General features: G+C 35.6%; 3 protein-coding genes across 3 annotated transcripts; 1 reads left to right on the top strand and 2 right to left on the bottom strand.

Moving 5' to 3' along the window:
* Positions 1–6,015: 6,015 nt before the first annotated feature.
* LOC132184715 (Translation elongation factor EF1B/ribosomal protein S6 family protein) lies at positions 6,016–9,293 on the bottom strand. Its single transcript, XM_059598444.2, has 3 exons — positions 9,201–9,293; positions 8,673–8,904; positions 6,016–6,474 (listed from the first exon to the last, which is right to left on the bottom strand). The coding sequence occupies exons 2-3, from the start codon at positions 8,853–8,855 to the stop codon at positions 6,202–6,204; spliced, it is 456 nt and encodes a 151-aa protein (XP_059454427.2). The 5' UTR covers positions 8,856–8,904; positions 9,201–9,293; the 3' UTR covers positions 6,016–6,201.
* Positions 9,294–11,848: 2,555 nt separating this feature from the next.
* Positions 11,849–13,081, top strand: LOC132185575 (uncharacterized). Its single transcript, XM_059599334.2, has one exon. The coding sequence runs from the start codon at positions 11,986–11,988 to the stop codon at positions 12,505–12,507; it is 522 nt and encodes a 173-aa protein (XP_059455317.1). The 5' UTR covers positions 11,849–11,985; the 3' UTR covers positions 12,508–13,081.
* Positions 13,082–15,282: 2,201 nt separating this feature from the next.
* On the bottom strand, positions 15,283–19,209 carry STP7 (sugar transporter protein 7). The gene is made up of 4 exons (XM_059598677.2): positions 18,859–19,209; positions 17,467–17,786; positions 16,614–17,240; positions 15,283–16,028 (listed from the first exon to the last, which is right to left on the bottom strand). Exons 1-4 carry the CDS (start codon positions 19,001–19,003, stop codon positions 15,600–15,602), a joined length of 1,521 nt encoding a protein of 506 aa, XP_059454660.2. The 5' UTR covers positions 19,004–19,209; the 3' UTR covers positions 15,283–15,599.
* Positions 19,210–19,774: the final 565 nt, after the last annotated feature.

Here is a 19,774-nt window from a genome sequence, read left to right as displayed (position 1 = left end):
CGCTTTTTTTTTTTTTTTAAATGTGTAGCAAACAATAGAGAATTTTTAATAACATATGGTTTTAAAAGCTAACTACTATCTATCTCCAAGAGGTAGCTCAATTAGCTGAAACCACACTTAATGAAATTGAGATAATTTCGTAAGGATAATTTTATTTTATACTAAAATAAATTTTAGTATTTTTGTTTTTATTTTAGTAAGGATAATTTCATTATTTTGTTAAAATTTCGAATACATTATCATTGTTTTGGTAGTTTGAAGAGTAAATTATCGCAATTAATAGTTTAAGAGGTAGATTATCATTGAAGTTGTAGTTTGAGGAGGTCAAGTAAACTTTACTCTAAATAATATTAGTCATGTTACAAATTATTTTCCATAATATATTTGCCATTTACTACCTTTTTGAATTATTGACGTATTAAAATTTCCCTAATTTTGTAAATATCCTAAACCAAATATTATGTGCTTAAAATTGCGAAATGTAAATGGCAGAATAATTATTCAAAACCTAAGAATTTCACGTAAAATTATCTAAAGAAATTGGTTTTAACAGGGGGGGGGGGGGGGGGGGGGTGTTGGTGATTCTCACTTTTTTAATATTCTTTTTCTATCTCCGGGAAGATGGGCATTGTGGTGGGAGGGAATGACGATTGTCGTGTTGGATTTTGAATCTGGGCCGTACACGTCATTTCGCGAGTCCCATCAAGGTGGGGCCATGTTCGTTGTAATATGATAATATCTTCATCATTCACCTTGACGTGCAACCGTCCACGTCAAGTCCGACGGATGATGGTAGGCGGTTTTGAAAAGTCGACGCTAGGCAGATGGAAAGTACGCGTTGTGGAGGATGGGAACGAAAGTCGAACGAAAGGAGGGTTGCCACGTGGAGAGAGATGGGTGAATCAAATCTTGGTATTGTCGCTTATCCATTTGGGTGTAAAATTAAGCTCAAATGGAAATGGTTTGGCAAAGATAAACCACGTGTCAGATGGTGAAGACAAAGCTATGTCGGCCAACTTTTTTTTTTTTTTTTAATAAGTCAATTAGATTGTGATGTGAGAAAAGAAGTCATTATGCAAAAAAATAATTTAGTTTTTATAGTTAAATTTTGTTCATTGACTTAATAGATTATGCTATATGTCGGCCAACTTTTTTTTTTCTTTTTTCTATTTCCTTTTTTTTTTTCTCTTTTTATTTTTTTTATTTTTGTTGATAAGTCAATTAGATTGTGATGTGAGAAAAGACGAGTTATTATGCAAAAAAATAATTTAGTTTTTATAGTCAAATGTCGTTCATTGACTTAATACATTCTGCTAGCTTGAAACGTTAGAGCCAATAAAATTGTGATACTTATCCTATTTAGGTCAGTATCACACTAACAAAATCTGTTAAATTTGTGAACGTAATTTAACGATAGAGACTAAATTGTTTTTTTGGCATACTTTATGGACTTTTGAGTTCTTTTTATACCACAGGGAATTACTTATAAATCACGTATACAATGACTAATTTTGCATTTTTTCCAAAATAAAATGCAAAAAAATCAATAATTTTAATGAGTTGCAAACAACTCCTATAGCATATTTCCAACAATACTAACAATTTTAATTATCAGAAATATTTATTTATTTTTATTGTATTTTGTTTATTAACATTTTCAATACAAGTTATAATAGATTATTTATTTTACCCTTTATTTTATTTTTAATATTTAACTCCACAACAATCTTGAATCTTCCTCTCTCTGGTCTCTATCCAGTATCCGCACTAGTACACTATCAAACATCCTGGCCATCTTGAATCTTGAATGTTCCTCTCTCTGGCCATCCATGTACAAGAATTTCAGCACAATTGGTTACCACTCAACTTGTCATCTCCGCCTGCCCTATCGTCTGACGCGCTAATCTTCCGACTTCGTCCACGCCCATCCCAATCGCATTTGTCTTATTCATCCTTAAAAAATCCAAAATGACTATTCTTTCTAAGAATGGAATAACTGTAACAGTATTTCGGAATGAGATCTACTTGATTTGCAATTAACTCTTTGTAGTATCAAAATGAACTCAAATGTTCCTAAGGTATACCAAAAAAATAATTTAGCCCCTATGGTCAAATTTCGTTCGCTGACTTATCAGATTATGATAACATGAAACGTTAAAACTAATAAAATCGTGATACTTGTCATATTTAAGTCAGTGTCCACTAACTGAATTTGTTAAATTAGTGGACAAAATTTGACTGTAGTGATTAAATTGTTTTTTTTGACATACTTCGGGGACTTTTAAATTCATTTTGATACCACAAAGAGTTAATTATAAATCAAGTAAACCACAAGGACTAATTTTTCATTTTTCCCTTAAATTTGATATTCTCAAATTTAATTTATAAATATCAACTGTTTATCTCATTTAAGACATGTTTCAGCATTTAATGAGGAAGCTACCTCAAAAAATTTAATAAGCCGTATTTCCTTATTAAATACTGATACATGACTTATTTTAGTGAAAATGATCATCTACATTTCAAATGAACTGATAAGAGTATCTCCAGAACTTTCATTTTACTACTCAAAATGAACTCAAATCACCGACCACTCCACTAAAATCACCACCCAACCGAGAATCAATTAGAAATAGTCCTGCCATTTACAAGCTGCTGGGAGAGAGCAAACTTGGGGTGAGGAGGTAATATGAGAGGAGGAAGAAGAGGGAAAACAAGAGGGTGAAGAGAGAGGATCTACGAAAGGGTGGACTTGTTGGTATGGAAGAAGTGGTTCATGTCTGCACTCATGGTCCTTCGAATCGTTAGATTTGAGTTTGTTTGAGGGAGAGAGATGAGGCACTGCCCTGGGCTGATTTTTTGTCCGAGGGAGAGAGGTCTCAGGGAAGGGAGCGTTGAGGGAGAATGGAGGAATGAGAGAGAGTGCTACAGTAAACTTTCATATTTGCAAGTTAACTGTAGCAACGGTAGAGAAAAATGGTATTTTACAGGTACTACTAGAGGAAGGAAAATTGACATAATGGTTAAATTTAACTAAAAGGCTAGTTTACAAGCACTGCTGAATATGCTCTTAGAATATTCAGTTAATTATAGTGGAAGGATATTTTTGTCTTTTTACTTTTTGAAGGGACAAAAATACCCTCCATTATAACTAACTGGATATTATCCAGTTCATTTGAAATTGAGAAGATCCTAAGTCTTAAGAAGCTTAGATGAGATGAACGACTGAGATTTATGAACTTAAAAATCTCAAATTTAAAGAAAATTATAGGGGATCTCAATCCCAGTATTTCTTTAAAAAAATCATTAGAATAGTGTCTACCCTAGGTAACGGACCCCAACCGGGTGGTTGGCCACTCCAACATGCCATTTGATGGCTACAACCACCTCACGTAAGGAAGAGGCAATTCCTTTGTCTTATTAGAAGTTGGTGCCTACACTAACTTTCAAAAAATAAAGATTTTTAAAGCTAGACCATAACTTTCAAAAACAATACGGCAATGGTTAAAGTAGGCCTTAATTGAGATATAGGTCCATGGCTGATGCTAGGATGCCCCAATAATTTATATTGCTACACTTTTCTATGGGCCAAGTATACATTTATGAAATTTTAGGCGATCTCAATCCCAGTATTTCTTAAAAAAAATCATTAGAATAGTGTTTCTCCTAGGTAGCGGACCCCAACCAGGTGGTTGGCCACTCCAACATGCCATTTGATGGCTACAACCACCTCACGTGGTGATCAGGGGTAATACCGATGAGGAGGAGGCAATTCCTTTGTCTCATTAGAACTTGGTGCCTACACTAACTTTCAAAAAATAAAGATTTTTAAAGCTAGTTTGGCACCATAGCTTTCAAAAACCACACGGCAATGGTTAAAGGTGGCCTTAATTGAGATATAGGTCCATGGCTGACGCTAGGATGCCTCAATAATTTATATTGCTACACTTTTCTATGGGCCACGTACACATTTATTTCAACTACTTTGTCAACATTGGTTACATTGCTTTCAATTATATGTGCCTTTTATTTAAAGCTTGTTTCACCTTTTCCTCACATCTAAGATGTAATACATTTTAAAATCATACTACTTTTAACACCATGACAGTTGTCCCCAAGAGGTAGTTCAATCAGCTAGGACCACGCTTAATGAAGCAGATGTCACTAGTTCAAATCCCCCTCCCCCCTCTTGTGCGGACATGTCAAAACACCATGAGAGTTGAATATCTTATCTAGTTGAAGAACATGTTGGGCAAGGATCATTCCATGTGGAGTAATCCTTCCCTTGCACCTTTAGATCTCATTTGTCAATTTACTATACTGTTTTTTCTTTTTCTATTATTCATCACAACATGCATGATGGGACTCTAAACTGATGTATCATTATTCAATGTGATCTATTGTTTTAGTAAATAAAGACATAAAGTGATGGGATGGTAATACATCAATTTGAAACCAAAATTTTGAAAATAGTCCTTGAGAATGTAGCATTTCTTTTTTTAGCCTGAAAATGCATTATATTACGAGTATAGAAGTAAACCTCAAATTAGCACGTCAAGGCATATCTTATATCTTATTTGTGGCTTAGGTGTGGAGAGTACTAGCCATATCCTACGGAGGTATCCTTTAACAAGAAATGATTGGAGAGTGACTTTGTACACATTATAGATGATTTGAAGTCTACATTGGAAGAAGAAGGTTTTGTGTTGATGGTAGTGATGGCAAGAAAGATTTGGAGGAATTTCACAAAGTTTCTTCAAGACTGCGGGATCAACGAGCATACATTTGAGTTGTTACAGATAGTATGAGAAATTCATCTTATAGTGTTGCAAAGGTAAACTGAGATGCGACGGTTGATGTAACAAAGAAGAATATAGGCATTGGAGTGATAGTATGAGATCATGAAATGTGTTTTTGGCTTCCATGTGTTCTACAAAACCCCATATTTGGAGCTCGACAGTGGCTAAAGCTTTAGCAGTTTGGACGGCTGCAGTGTTCAATGAAGACTTGACTTTGCATCAAGTGTTTGGAGGTGACGCATTACAAATAGTGCAAGCTTTGAAGAGTGGAGGAAGAAGTTGGAGTTGACTTGGGCAACTCAAAGATACAAAACCTGCACTTGACAATGAGAAAAATTTGTCTATTGATCATATTAAAAGGAAAGCAAACTCAGTAACTCACTGACTTGCAAAGATAATAGTGCACCAATTATTGAAACAAGTCTGGATCGAAGATTTTCTTAGTTTTATAAGAGATAGTGTATGTGCAAAACAATGTCTCTTCTAAGTTTTTAACGAAAGGATGTTAGAGTTGTGGAGGGCAGCTCCTCAGTTTTGGATGATGCATTCAGGTTTGGGAGGGTTCATAAAGACGATGATTGGGATATGAATTTGTCCCCTGATCCACTTGATAGAGTGTTGGATTGTGAGGAAGAGGACGATACAAATTTGGTGTTTTTGGTTGACGTGAAAGAGGATTTTCTATGAGAAATACAGGTCGCGCGGCCTAAGAATAAGGGAAAGAGGGAGCTGTTAAATTTAGAAAACTCCATTAATTATAGTATTATTAGTGCGTTCTCATGGAGAAGGAAGGGCAAGACTATTATCTCATAATGCTCCGCGTGGGTTATGAGGGCTGTTGGGTGGTTACGTGGGGATAGTTCTGTGGGCTAGTCTTGGCTGCTCTAGGTGTTTGTGTTGAGGGCTTTGGGTGGGTCGTTTTTCTTTTTCTTTTTCTAGTTAGGTGTTTCGCTTGTATGCTTTTAGTGTACGTTGGGACGCATTATGCTTTTAATACAACTTTAATATTACTTATCAAAAAAACCTTTTTTGACAAAAGTCTTAGCTTTATTCAAAAAAGAAAAAGAAAGATTCCATTAATGTAAAGATGGAGGCATAAAGGCCTTTCTTATGGTGTTGCTCTTCTTTGGCTTTTGAAATTAAATGTATCCCCAATTCTCTCAATTTCAAATGCAACTAAGAGAATTCATTTTATGACTCATGTTAGATTTTACAGTTTTAACGGCACAAGTTACCATATCATTTAAAATTTTTAAATGACATGACACCGTGTACACCACGGATCTTATACATTTTGACAAGCAAAATGCCCCAACATAACATACATCTCAAAGAAGTTCAAACAAAATGCCAATGAATTGGCCTTGCTTAAAGTGCACAAAAATAAGGAATTCCGATACCTTCAGTTGTCTTTATTTCCCTCTTGGTCCACCTCATATTCATCGTCATTGTCTTCATCTTCATCATCCTCATCACTGGCCTCATCAAATAAGCTGCTCCGAGTCAGTTTACTAAGCTCGCCCAACCCATCATCTTCACTAATAAATTCCCGCCCATATTTTGTGTCCCGGTGTTTAACCAAAAGCCAACGCAGCAGTCTGTCTTCCTTGTTCAGGTAATGCAGCTCTTTGTTGATGTTCGGAGTAGCCATCATTGTCATCTGCATCAGTTGGCCCTGTAGTATTTATAAAAGAAGCAAAAGTATGTTTCATTACTCATTTCATAGAAATGTTTCAGATTTAAGTGAGCTTTCCTTTGTTAAAAAGGAATGTTTCAAGTCCTTGAAAGCTTGAGACATATTGGCCCCTGAATGATTTCAATGAAAGATGCCAAAGATTAAATCCAATGGTTCCCTTCATACAGTTCCTTAAAAGTGTTTTGCAAAGCTAACCCAGCATAACAGTGGCAAAATTTTAGCCACTGAAGCAACAAAAAATGTAAACTGAAGTTTCATCCATTCTGATTTTTCCTTTCTCAAGTTTAAGAGAGCAAAAAATTTTCAAGTGTAATCATTTTAGTCCTTGAACTTGACCCCAGTATGACTAACTAGTAAATAAAGACTAGCTCAAATACTTGGAATAAGCCCATGGCCTGGAAAACGGTTTCCAAGATTAGTTTAGTGACATGCAACCTTTAGTCAGCTACGAACTTTCCTATATCAATCATCATGAAAAGGTGCAGAGATTCTCCAATAACTTAATTATTAGTAAAGAAGTTTGTTGTCACCCCTTCAGATGTAAGGAAGCTCATTTCAGGATGCGAAGAAAATGCAACATAGGTTAGGGCAAGTTGGTAAAACCGTAAAATTCATCTCCAAGTGCAACTACGCAATGGTAATGAAGAAAAGCTTGATATCATTGACATTCACAAATCTGAGTTTTGTGTTCAGTCCTTGGATCCATTCCATGACACAATATTAATCAAACTTGCAAAACTTCCTCTCTTGTTTGTAGTTCAAATTTCAAAAAAGAAAATGTCAAATAGGGATGATCGAGAAGCTTAGTTCTATTATAGTGCAAAGTCCAATTTTGAGCATCAATGAATGTTGAATTATAACTATTTTCTTAAAATTTACCTGAAAAACCTATTGCCCCATAAATGGGAATCATTAATCTACATCTTGCTCAAAAGAAACAGAATAGGTTCCTCATGTGGCTCCAACTCCAAGATCTACTATCCTTCTATGATTGTCGTCTCGCACTCTTTCCCTTCATCTCTCATGTTTCTGAATTTATACTGACTCAACTCCAATCTTCCATTGTTCACAGACTCATCATGCAACTCTAGATTGATTGGTCATCCAATTGGAAAAATTAAGATATTTTATCACATGGCATGTTGAACCTAACAGTGTTTATCTGGTATTTGATGCAAAAGTCTATTGATTTTTGATTTAAAGATACGCAGAATTAAGTTATAATTGAGATATTTTATCACATGGCAGACGCAAAAGTCTATTGATTTTTGATTTAATGATATGCAGAATTAAGTTATAATTAAGATATTTTATCACATGGCATGTCGCACCTAACAGTGTTTATTTGGTATATGATGCAAAAGTCTATTGATTTTTGATTTAAAGATATGCAGAATTAAGTTATAATTTTTTTTTTTTTTGATAAGTAGAATTAAGTTATAATATTATACACAGGAAATCATAATTTTCAACCCATGGTGATTAATTCAGTCAATAAGTCAGTTCAAAAGCTCTGGTATGGAAAAGGTTATATGCACCATAAAATATCAGTAAATTGGGAAAATGCTTTTGCTTAGCAAAGCTCACAGCTCTTTGCTAGAGTCTAACTTACAATAAAGATGGAAGACACTCGAACTGAATTCAATGACTTAATAGAAGGTGACTTGGCAAATATAATGGTTTGAGCACTAGGAACTTGTTTGATACAATTAAGAAGATATTCAATTTCAAGTCATCCTTCCAACATTCTCTCCCCCGGGTTCCAAGACGTACTAGTTCAAAATCATATTTTGCTGCTGTTTTTGATCTCAAATTTCCGTTAAGCTCATAATTCCCTATAAGCTATCCTCCATCTTATCAAACCCATTAGTAAATCAAGCACTACACAATTGTTCATTTTTCATTCTAATCTTGATCTAATTCAAAAGGCAGGTAAACCTAATGTTCATTGTTTTTCTTTATATATCAAATTTCATGCAAAAGAATGCCTCAGTTACTTCAATAAAAGTCGAGCACCTTAAGCATCAACTTAAATAACACATCATATGCCAATAACCCAATCCATCAAACAACTCATTCACTCTCATAATGCACCAACAAATCACAAAACATAAGTCCCATACCAAATTAAAGCACCAAAACTTAAAAAAGCAGCCAAAGTAGTAAAATAAATTCACCTGGTAGTATCTCCCATCAAGCTTTTTAATACCATAACCCAACTGAACAGTGCCAAAGGACTTTATATCAGCGAGAACCCCATTTCTTCTGTAAACGTGTTTTCCCACTCGGGCAACCAAGTCCATCATTGCCTCTTTCTTCACATGGGGTTTCAACAAAAGCATACAATCATAAAGAGGCATTTCTTTTTTCTCTCTTCAGCCCCTTGTGCGGCTCAACCGGTTCTCTATACTGCTTTCACATAGTCATGTAATAACTAATCAAATAGATGGAATCTCAAAATTTAAACAAAACCCAATAATATAGTAATGCTGTATGCAAAACCCATGAAGAAATTAATGCAAAGCCTTGCTTGGTTGTTAAGAAAATGCAATCCAAATATTATCTATCAACAAACTTAACAAATAGAGCTATCTGGGCTTCAAAAAATAAAATGTTAAAAATCAAGCAATTTAAACACCAGAATTGATAACCCTAACCCTAACCCTAACCCTAACACGAACTTAGTTAGGTGGGGATTGGCGTACCGACGAGAGCGGAGACGGCGTAGAGGTGTTTGGAGTCGCAGTTCACGGCTTCAAGTGAGAGACAAATGGGGAAGAAAAACAGCGAGTATATAAGGAGTGGCAATTTTGTAATAATATTGAAAGATGGTTATTGATTTAACTTATAATAAATTAAAAAACAAGGCGCTACTATAATTGAAGAATTAGATGATTGGACATCGTAATCTAAAAGGGTAACCTCATTGGGTGTGTCGAAATGAGAATAGTTTTTTCTTGGGAGAAAATAATGGTAAATTTAGTGCCCGTTTTAGATTATGTTTGAAGAGCTTAAAAATTCTTTTAACACTAAAAAAGTTGGTTTGAAAAAAAAAAGTTCTCGTTTGATAAAAAAATTAAAAGCGTTTTTAATGATTCAAAATGCCTAAAAATAACAAAAACGTACTTTTAACAAAAACTTAAAAATGAAATTTTTGCCCAAAAACATTTTTTTACTTAAAAGCTCTATTTTTCAAATGCAATCCCAAATACGCTGAGCATCCGCATCAAACTAGCCATTTCTAACTTTTGTCAAAGAATTTAACAAAATCTGCAAAAAAAACCACATTTATCAAACTAGCTATCAAATGTTAAATATAACATTTCTCAGAATTCCTCTTCAAATTTAAAGAGACAAAAAGCAATTGTTGTTTATTTTATCAGATTGTTTCATTGATGGCTGGCGCCAACGATTTCTTCCCCTCCAACGATTTCTATTTCTTTTCTTCAATTTCGTGTTAAGTTCGCAGGTTGTGTTAAAATTGCTGGTCCTAGGTTGTGAGTATAAAATAACGAGTTTCATGGTAGTTAGAGTAGTTTGGTTTTACAATAAAAAATAATATTTAGTTAAAGTAGAAAAATATATCAAGAGTTTGCTATTTGATTGTCTTAAAAAGTGATTGGCTATATCTAATAAAGTGTATTTTGGAAGTTAAATTTAATTAAATTTTGTCTTACTTGATGTGGATGCTATTAGAAGATTGTTTTATGACGAGAAAAATGAGTGGAATGATTTCATACATTCTCAATAGCTCATTTTCTTCGCGTCATAAGCTTTCTCTTTCCTCTACATGAGTCCCATCAAATGTCTTCTAATCACTAAGGTGTGATATTATTGGGAAATTAATATATTTGGTAAGTCATTTTATGAGCTCATAATATAACATATTGAGACATCATATAGTCCAAAAACTTAAACCCATGAGTTTGAACCCAACAATGTCATATTAATCACTCACACTTCTTATATATTTCAAATATATGATTCTATTCTTTTTACACTTACATTACTCACCAGATATTTGGCCACTAATCTTGACGAATCACATCTTGTATCGTGTATTACCTTATTACCTTATTCTATGATACCCTTTTTGCAAAGTAATAGTGTCAAATTAAATGTTACATGCTATGCTATGCTATGCTATGCCATGCCATGCTATGCTATGTTGTAGGGGGTTGTTTAATTTACTACCGAGAAAATGAGAAATGACAAAGTGAAGTTGTCATACGTCTACGTGTCTACCTAGTGTATAGAGTTGTTGGGCTCTTAGGAACTTGATTGGGTCTAAATAGCTTGCTGTGTCATTTGCCACATGGGCCTTATTAGCCCTATCTTGGGCATCCAGGAAAAATATTATAAAAAGTTGTATATATATATATATATATATATATATATGTATATAATACTTTTTAAAAAGTAGAAAACGTGTGTAATTTGAAATTGAATACAAGGCAGGTGGAAATCAACCCGGATTCGTCGTTGCCGAGGCGGTTACCGGGGAGTTAAGGGAGAGATAGACTCCAACAAAAGTCGTTGACGCGTGGATAGAAGTCTATGACTCATCCTCATCAAGGCTGTTGGTCCATTTCTTTCACGACAATTAAGCCATACTCATCAAGACGCGTGGATTTAGTATAATTTGCCCATCCTCCTTTAAATTACAAACTAGCCACCGGCCCACCAACAACAACCACCCCCCTTATCTATCTATCCCCTTCCCTTCTGTGACCCTCTCGTAAATTACGACGGAATCAAGTGCAAAAAAGTAACACGGAACTTACCACGTCAATTGTCCCCTACTCCCCTCTATGCGTAATCCCCACTCACCGCTCGAGGCGGTGACTACTACACATTCTCTACTAAACAATCATTTTTTTCCTATTTAATAATTAATTAAAAAATATTAGGAATTTTCTTAGTGTTTTCATTTGTCTTTTTAATTGTGATGTGATTTTTAAAATTATCTTGAGTTTGAGATTATTATTATTAATTTTAATTTATTGATAATTTTAAAAGTCATATTACAGTTAAGAGAACACTAAAAAAACTATTAGAAAAACACTTAACATTTACACATTATTGTGATAAATATTAAATCAATTATATATTTTCTATATAATAATACATTTTTTTTTTTTACATGTCCGCACAAGAGAAAAAGAGGATTTGAACTAGTAACCTCTGCTTCATTTGGCGTAGTTCCGACCGATTGAACTATCTATTGCGAATATAATAATACATATTAATATTAGTTTTATTATATATACATTAAATAATATGAAATAGACACAATCTATTTGCTTTGAAACGGAGAGATCCTTTTCCCCGTCTATAAGTAGCCGGCCATCCCCAGAGTCGTATTAGTGTGAATTGCCTTAAGTATTAGTCTCCGTACAGAGAATACTTTTCCCTTCGTTTTCGTTTTCGTTTTCGTTTTCATTTTCATTTCCTTTTCATTCTGCAATTGTTTCCCCTCCCTCGGCGGAAATGGGCACTGTGATTCTTCGCTCCCACGACTGCTTTCAGGGCCGGCTTCGACATGAAGCCCTGGCCCTAACCCCTCCTCTCAAAACTCGCCGAAACCCTAACCCTAACCCTACCACCAGGCGAAAGCGAAGTCCGGCGGGGATCCAAACCAATCTACAGGACCGAGATCGGAGAGATCGGTCCGTGGTGGCTAGGGTTGCGGCCAAAAACCTGGTCATGGGCCAGGTCAAGATACTGAAGCGCGGCGAGAAGTTGGGCCAGACGAGGAATGGTTGTAATAGCAACAAGGAAGAAGATTTGGATTTGGTTTTGGGATCCACGGACCGCCTCGGTCCGGACCCGGATACTGTGAAGAAGCAGATCAAAGTTGCGGAGTTCAAGGTCGTCGACGGAATCTACGCCGGATCGGCCTTCGTAACGTCGCCACCGCCGAGTTCGGTTCCGGTGCCGGGGTTCCTGGGGAAGAAGCACGGCTCGGCCACCAGCGATTTGCGACGGTTGTTGCGACTCGATTCGGTCTGATCAAGACCACCAACTGCCCCGAAACGCTCCCTAGTTTCAGCCATCTCGCCGAAACTTCGGAGTACGACTATCGGCTGTGAAAAATCGGAGTTCTTTTCCTGTATCGGTAATCGCTCGAGTTAGGTCTCGTGGTCTTCCCCTGTATTTTTTGTCAAGAGGATGGCTTTCGAGTGCGAGCAAAATAAAAAGGTTAATTCAATCGCAAAATCTTATAATAGCATTTTCTTTTCGGAATTTGAACGGCTGAGATTCGATTAGATCATATCAATCCTTTTCCGTTGACCAAAAAATCATAGAAAAGTTCAAGTAGTTTCTAAGTTTCTTGAAGAACAGGATTGTTTACTGTTAGCTAATGTATATATAGGCGATGTGGGATCTAACTATAGACGGTAAAGGGGTGTTTCTTTTGTGGGTTTTGGATTTCTTTGAAGTCGTATGGACTTGGAATAGATTTCTCTATCTTTTAAACTTAGTTTGATGTTGTGGGGTTCTTTGTAGTTGTTTCGTCTTGTAATTGTCGATGCAGCAATAAAATCTTTGATTGAGCAATAATCCAAGTATTATTCAGATTGAATCTTTCTTGCTTTTGATTTTCTTTGTTGCTGAAATGGAATCCAAGTATTATTCAGATTGGGCATGGTGTTTGTTATCTCTGCTACGAGATTCTAACTTGAACTCCAATGGGAGGGGCCGAAATTTAATCACCATGGGTGCAAAGTCTTTAACCATTGCAAATGTGCTGTTAGCAGATGTTTTGGGTGATGGGTTTTGAATGCCAAATTTGTAGTGCATCCCAGAAAGGCGACATATTCAAGATATCTTCAAGATGCCAAATTTGCGTTCAATTCTAATGTATGCCCTGTTAAGAGGGAAATGGATGGCTAGAAGAAAATGACTTCTCTCGGGAAAAAAAAAAAAAAAGGTAATCTAAAACGTTAACAGCTGGAATATATGAAGATGGAAGAGAGAAGAGGAGGAAGATTTTGAGTTGGTGGCTACAATTGGAAGAAGAATTTGGTTCGTTCTATAATAGTATTTGGAGGTGATCTTACCCACCCGTCCCAAATATCCCAAACAATGAAGGATTTTCAAAAGCATTACACAATCTGAGAAATCATATGAAGGACAGTTCCCCGGTAGGATTGGTAAAAGATAAAACAAAATGAAATGCAATTGCCAGAGAGCATGAGGAAAATGTATTGGCATTTGGCGGAAGTTTCGGTAGCATGGAAGATTGAGATTTCAATGTGTCATAGCTGAAGTTTTGGTAGCACGGAAGGAAGGTTGTTAGATCGGAAAGCTGAATTGAGGATGCAAAAACGATGCTATATAGTTTACAGTCGAAAGATAATCAAATGAGACACCTTTAGATTTACGGAAGGTAGGATGTTGTATGAAGCAGCTTATCGTTTAGCGGCGAAAGACAAGACGTCAATTCATATCTCATGTTGATAATCTGATTCATTCCTTATATTTCAAATTTGATTATGTTGTTTCCGAAGACATAAGACAAGAGCTGGGGCTCAGCCAAAAGCCACCTAGAACGATGTAGATACCTTGAATAGTAACCTAAATGATCCATACTCTTGACGCCTATTGAATAAGAAGTGATTTTTTCCAGATTTTGAAGACAATTGACAATAATTACCTTTAATTCTTTTACAATTTGTTGACGCATATCAAGAAGTGATTGGATGGGTTTGGATTTTTGCCTGGATTGCTAGTAATTCATGCAACAAATATGAGAGAGTTCCTATGAGATTTACCTGTCCAAACAAGTGGGTAGGCTAGCCACTCTACAACAAAATTGCTGGGATCTTTATTTGTAATTAGAGCTACATCAAACACTTAAAATTTTTGTTAACATCATCCAATCACATGTTGATACATGTCAAATTGTAAGTGTTGTAAGTATAGCGTTCTTCACACTGCTAAATGGAGTTAAAATGGTTCTAGAGCAATCCATATTCAATGTAATTTAAAAATAAGATGAAAAAATTGGAATGTTACGGATGTATATCCATTCATTATTTGTCTTAGCGTTATCTATTGGGTTGTTCAATTCATTAGTGTTTCACTGTTTTAACTTTTGCTAGTTGTTAAATTCAATAGTTGTTTTATTTGTTTACTATTGTGGTGCAGATAGAAGTCTGTCTTATTGACAACAGGTCATGTTTATCTCTTTTATGTTGCTATTTGGGTAGGATTAGGTTTATCTCTTTCAGGAGTTTAGCTGTCAGCAGGTTAGGTTGTTGAGTCATGAGTCAGATGTAAGTCCTGTTCACGCGGGACTCTATTTGTAGTGTATTTCGTTATTTGAGTGCTACATTACCATGGAATTAAATTAAGAGTCCAGAAAATTATTAAACATTGCGTTTATAAGAGTTGAGAGCACATCTAATTTCTCATATGAGTTATAAGATTCATCGAAAATCCTATCAAATATTTCTTGTTAATTTCTCATCCCACATTACGTACACAGGTAACATGAAACTTTTTGTTTAGACATGAGATTTTAAAAACTCCATCGTGTAAGTTAAAAGGGCAAAGTTTTTCTCCAAATTAGTTGAAGAATGTTTTTCAAATCCAATCTATTAAATTAACATTGACATGTGTCAAATTAAAAATGCACATGATTCTAACATGCATTAATTTGACACTTTAAAGCATTGGAGTTAGAGGACATCCATTAACTTATGGACCTGCTAGGTCATCTCTCAATTTATTAACATATTAATTGAATGATTAAATTTATTATTTTTTATAAACTTCAACTTTTGAGATAAATAATGATTTACCATAGTAATAGTCCATAGAGAAGTCCTAAAACAAACTAGAAGCTAATCTTGCTCCTGGGGTCCGTGAATCCTCAATAGGAAGTCAGATTATGATCATGTCTACACATTTATAAAAAGAGAATATTCAATGTGGATGGTGATTCTCCCATGTAACCTTTTTCCTTATTCAATTAGAAAAAAGAAAATGTGGATGGTGATTATAAGAAGAGAATACCCTAAATGACTATTTTTATACTCTCTGTATAGCTATACCTTTTGAAGCTCCATTGAATAATGGCTTTGTCTCACATTGGTTTAGGCACCTTCCACCTCTCCTGCAGGCACTATCCTCTTCCAGAACCAGTGCTTCCTCCACATGAATATCATCTCCTCAATGGGAACTCCCTTGGTTTCAGGTAGGAATATGTAAACAAAGATGGTCATGATGGTAATCCAGCCAGCAAAGAAGAGGAAGATGCCAAACTTGAATGCACAGAGAAGGGAGAGGAAAGCCTGAGCTATTATGAACGTGAACAGAAGGTTTACTGCTACTGTAATGCTTTGTCCAGCTGACCGAGTTTCTAAGGGGAATATCTCACTTGGCACCGTCCACCCAAGAGGACCCCATGAATATCCAAAAGCTAGGACAAAGAGGCAAATGAAGAACACCACCAATATTGAGAAACCTTTTGTTAGTTCTTGATCTTTGCCAAACTTCAGCCCCAAGATTATCGCAACTATCACCTGTCTCACGTACACAAAGAATGATTAATTAGTTCGGTCTCACGGCCTTTACTTTGATATCATGTTAAATAACAACTTATCTAAAAAACTTAAGCTAATATAAAAGAATTGATTTAATCATTTAATTGATACTTTAACAATATCAGTCGATAAGGTGCCTACTGTTTTTTTCTTTGTTATATAGATTGGAAGGAACCAAGGAACTCTATAGCTCATAAACCAACAAAGATGAACTTTCTGCATGTGTTGTGAATTAATATGATTATTCCATTAAAATTTGTAGAATTTCCGGGAAACAAGATTGTTGCCCATGTAAAGAAAATGCTCATGTTTCTCTTACTGAACGGAAATGGAGTAAATTTAATCCAATGATAATTTTAAAAGTCATCTAATGGAGCATGAAAATGGGCGTGGGAAGGTGGTAGTGTGTGTAGGATTAATCGAAGGGAAATATTGTCAAATCCATGTTCTGTGAAGCAACATAAAAATGACTGCACTACTCAGAATCTTTAGTACTAGTTTTGATTTTACTCTTCCTGGAAGTAATATTACCACCTAACTACTTAAGAGTGTTGAATCTTTTACCTGGCATGCAATCATTTGAATTCCGCCGGTTATGAGTAAAAACCTTCGACCCAGTTTATCTACTGCTGCAATAGAAATCAGTGTAGATGAAGCAAGAACTGCCCCAGTCAAAGCTGAGGAATAGAGAGAAGCATTGCCACCAAATCCCATACTCTGAAACAGCACAGGAGCATAGAAGAGAATTGAATTTATGCCTGTGAGGATCTGGAACATTGGCATGAAGATTGCCATAACTAATTGTGGTCTGTTCCTTCTTTCAAGGATGTTACGAAAGGGATGCTTTATTGAGTTTGCAAGCTCACTTGCATCCATCATGTCTTCAAACTCTGCATCAACATTTTTGGTTCCTCTGATCTTTTCAAGGACATGTCTCCCTTTCTCCTTCTGTCCTTGCTCAATTAAGCTGTTAGGTGTCTCAGGAACAAACAGTCCTCCTATTGTCATCAACAGAGCTGGAAAAGCAGCCAAGCCAAGAGAGAGCCTCCATCCCCAAGGTTGAAGCTTTTGTGTTCCATAATTGATCATGTTTGCTGTAAATATCCCAAGTGTAGTTGCTAACTGAAACATCATGTTCAGGCCTCCTCGAAGATGTGTTGGTGCCATTTCTGATAAATATAGTGGAACTGCCTTTAAAACAACCATGAAGATGAGTAAGTCATGTGTTCTCGAATATTGAAACCATTTTGGGCTCGTTTCGTAATGCTTTTTAGAGGGCACTTTTTGCTTTTTTGTTATGATGTAACATGAAGGTGAAAGTAGTTTTTGAGTGGTTTATGCGTATCCTAAAAAAACATTAGCAAACGAGCCGTATGTTTCTGATCTAACACTTTAAAAGTTAGGCGAAACAGGATACCTGATTTCCAAAGCCAATACCAACACCAAGCATGATTCTACCCAAAAGAAGCATTGCCATATTCATGGCAGAAGCATTTAGAGTTGCTCCGACAAGAAAACTGATTCCACCACAGACTATACTGATGCGGCGTCCATACTTCCTTGTGATAGGAGAAGCCACCACAGATGCAACCAAACCAGCAAGGTATAAAGAAGATGTAAATGCTGCAAGCCCCTGGTTGTTGTACTTGCAGTAGTGGCTTTCATGAGCATGCTGCTTCCTTATATAAACTGTATGGAAGAATTTCTCAAGAAATGCGTCCATCGATGTCACTCCTCCTGTTCATCATAAAATAGCATTTAGCAACTGGTTAGAACACACAACCACACGCTCTCTTTGTCACGAAGAATCCATTTTCCGTGTTAAATCACCACTTATCCAAAAAGCTTATCTCAAAATCATTATACTGCTTCTGTGTTTGTTGATTGATAGTTCATGATCATGAAAATAAAACTTGGGTTTCCATAATTTTGATATGAAGGTAATTCAAAGTTCTATCTTTGGCATATCTCTCTTCCCTTTTTAATAAAGTAGAAACCTGTCCAATTTTCATCATAAGCGAAAGCTATAATCATTAAGTTCAGTTAAAGATAAACCAATATGGGTTTGCTCTGTATTAAAAGGGAAAGTAATTTGATTCTACAATTGTTTCCTTTTTTTGTCTCAAATTAGACCAGAAGATTAAGATTTTGACAGTTAGTCTATTTATTTTCCAAAATGAAGCAACATGCATCCTCTCCTTTATTTATTCCTTTGGGTTTTTTTGGCGAGGCTGCTGTCCAGAATCTGAGCTGGAGCAGACACAAGCATGAGAACAGATTTTTTTCTGCTATAATTTCAGGATCTGATTTTCCCTGTAGCATCAAATGCAGACTGAAGCTGGAGTATAGTTATAAACTTGAGAAATTTCTTAGCTGGTATACAGGTTAACACTGGGGATCCAATGAAAAAAAAAAAAAAAAAAAAAATCGAAGACAACTGGTATCTATCAGAATATCTCCTACGTTTCAATGGGAATCAAAATTAATTTGGAAAAACTGGTATCAACAACTCTTTCTTTCCACCCCAAAGAAAGCAGCATCTGAAAAGAATGTGGTATCTGTTTTTCTTGACAGATATGCAACACTCTTCACGTGACAGCTGAACTTTTCACTGTTCACTTCTTAATTCATCAAAAGAAAAAAGAAAATTCGTCATTGCCATTTGCTAGACACCCAAAAGTTCATTGCATGAAAGCCTTTGGCAGACTCCACCAAAGTAATCATCGGAAAAGCCCAAAAAAAAAAAAAAAAAAAAAAACATAACTAATTTATGAAAATTATGACTCAAAAAATAGAATAAAAAAGTAACCTGAAATTCCAACATCATAGCCGAAAATTGAGCCACCAATAGCAGCAACGGCGCAGGCAATGATCACATATAAAGTGACCCTTCCTTGGTATTGTCCAGCTCTCTCTTTGGCCACACCGGCCGGATGAAAAGACCCACCTGCCATCTCCAAAGACCTTGCCTTCTCTTCCTTTCAGAACCTCACCAATATCAACCCTTCAGGAATGAGCACACTCTGCTTGAGTTCTTGTAAGGTTGCAGCAGTGGGGGTGAACAAAAACTCCTCCCCACTAACTATATCAATGGAAGGATTTCTCAAGTGCTTCACTTGGGTCCAGACAAATACCTCTGTTCATTTGTCTGTCTGGTTGGAAAACATAGTGTGTATATATATATATATATATATATATATACATACATGAGTTTTTTCCCCTTTTTTTTTCAAAAAAAAAAAAAAAAACCTTTGGATAAGCAGGTAAACTAGTTGTACTTATTAGACTAAATTTGTGTAAAGAAATTCCCAGTTCAAGAAATATATGGTATGGATCAAAAGGAGTCCTCGTTTAACATGAATCCATATGTCGGCCACCCAATCTTACAAGATAAGTCAAACTTCAGAGTTTTACTACTATATATTCTGTTTCTTTCCTTTGATATTTTACACGTCATATACCAATTTGTATGTGCTAATTAATGGAACAAAAAATCGATTATTTACAAGAATTTTTAGTGAAAAATGTTGTTGATGATGCAGTTTGTCGCACGGTTGAATTCAGACAATGGATCCATTTAAAGGGTAGGCTAGTCGGAAACGGGTTTATATTTCTTTTAACGGGAAATAGTCTAAAGATTGATTAACACTATCATACTAACGTAACAAAATAATTATAAAATTAAAATATAATTTCTAGAATTTTTATATTTGGAAGTCAATGGT

Source organism: Corylus avellana, chromosome 7 (genome assembly GCF_965113065.1).
Source record: "Corylus avellana chromosome 7, dhCorAvel1.hap1.2, whole genome shotgun sequence".
Taxonomy (NCBI): domain Eukaryota; kingdom Viridiplantae; phylum Streptophyta; class Magnoliopsida; order Fagales; family Betulaceae; genus Corylus; species Corylus avellana.
Note: the sequence above shows the minus strand (reverse complement) of the source record. Positions and strands in the feature narration are given on the sequence as shown.

What these genes read in the sequence shown, in the direction of transcription:
- LOC132184715 (XM_059598444.2), bottom strand. Translation starts at nt 8,855, where the DNA reads ATGCCTCTTTATGATTGTATGCTTTTGTTGAAACCCCATGTGAAGAAA. An exon ending in TTGATGGGAGATACTACCAG is followed by an intron (nt 6,475 to 8,672) that starts GTGAATTTATTT and finishes TAAATACTACAG; the next exon opens with GGCCAACTGATGCAGATGAC.
- STP7 (XM_059598677.2), bottom strand. Translation starts at nt 19,003, where the DNA reads ATGGCAGGTGGGTCTTTTCATCCGGCCGGTGTGGCCAAAGAGAGAGCT. An exon ending in CTATGATGTTGGAATTTCAG is followed by an intron (nt 17,787 to 18,858) that starts GTTACTTTTTTA and finishes TATGATGAACAG; the next exon opens with GAGGAGTGACATCGATGGAC. An exon ending in GTATTGGCTTTGGAAATCAG is followed by an intron (nt 17,241 to 17,466) that starts GTATCCTGTTTC and finishes GTTGTTTTAAAG; the next exon opens with GCAGTTCCACTATATTTATC.
- LOC132185575 (XM_059599334.2), top strand. Translation starts at nt 11,986, where the DNA reads ATGGGCACTGTGATTCTTCGCTCCCACGACTGCTTTCAGGGCCGGCTT.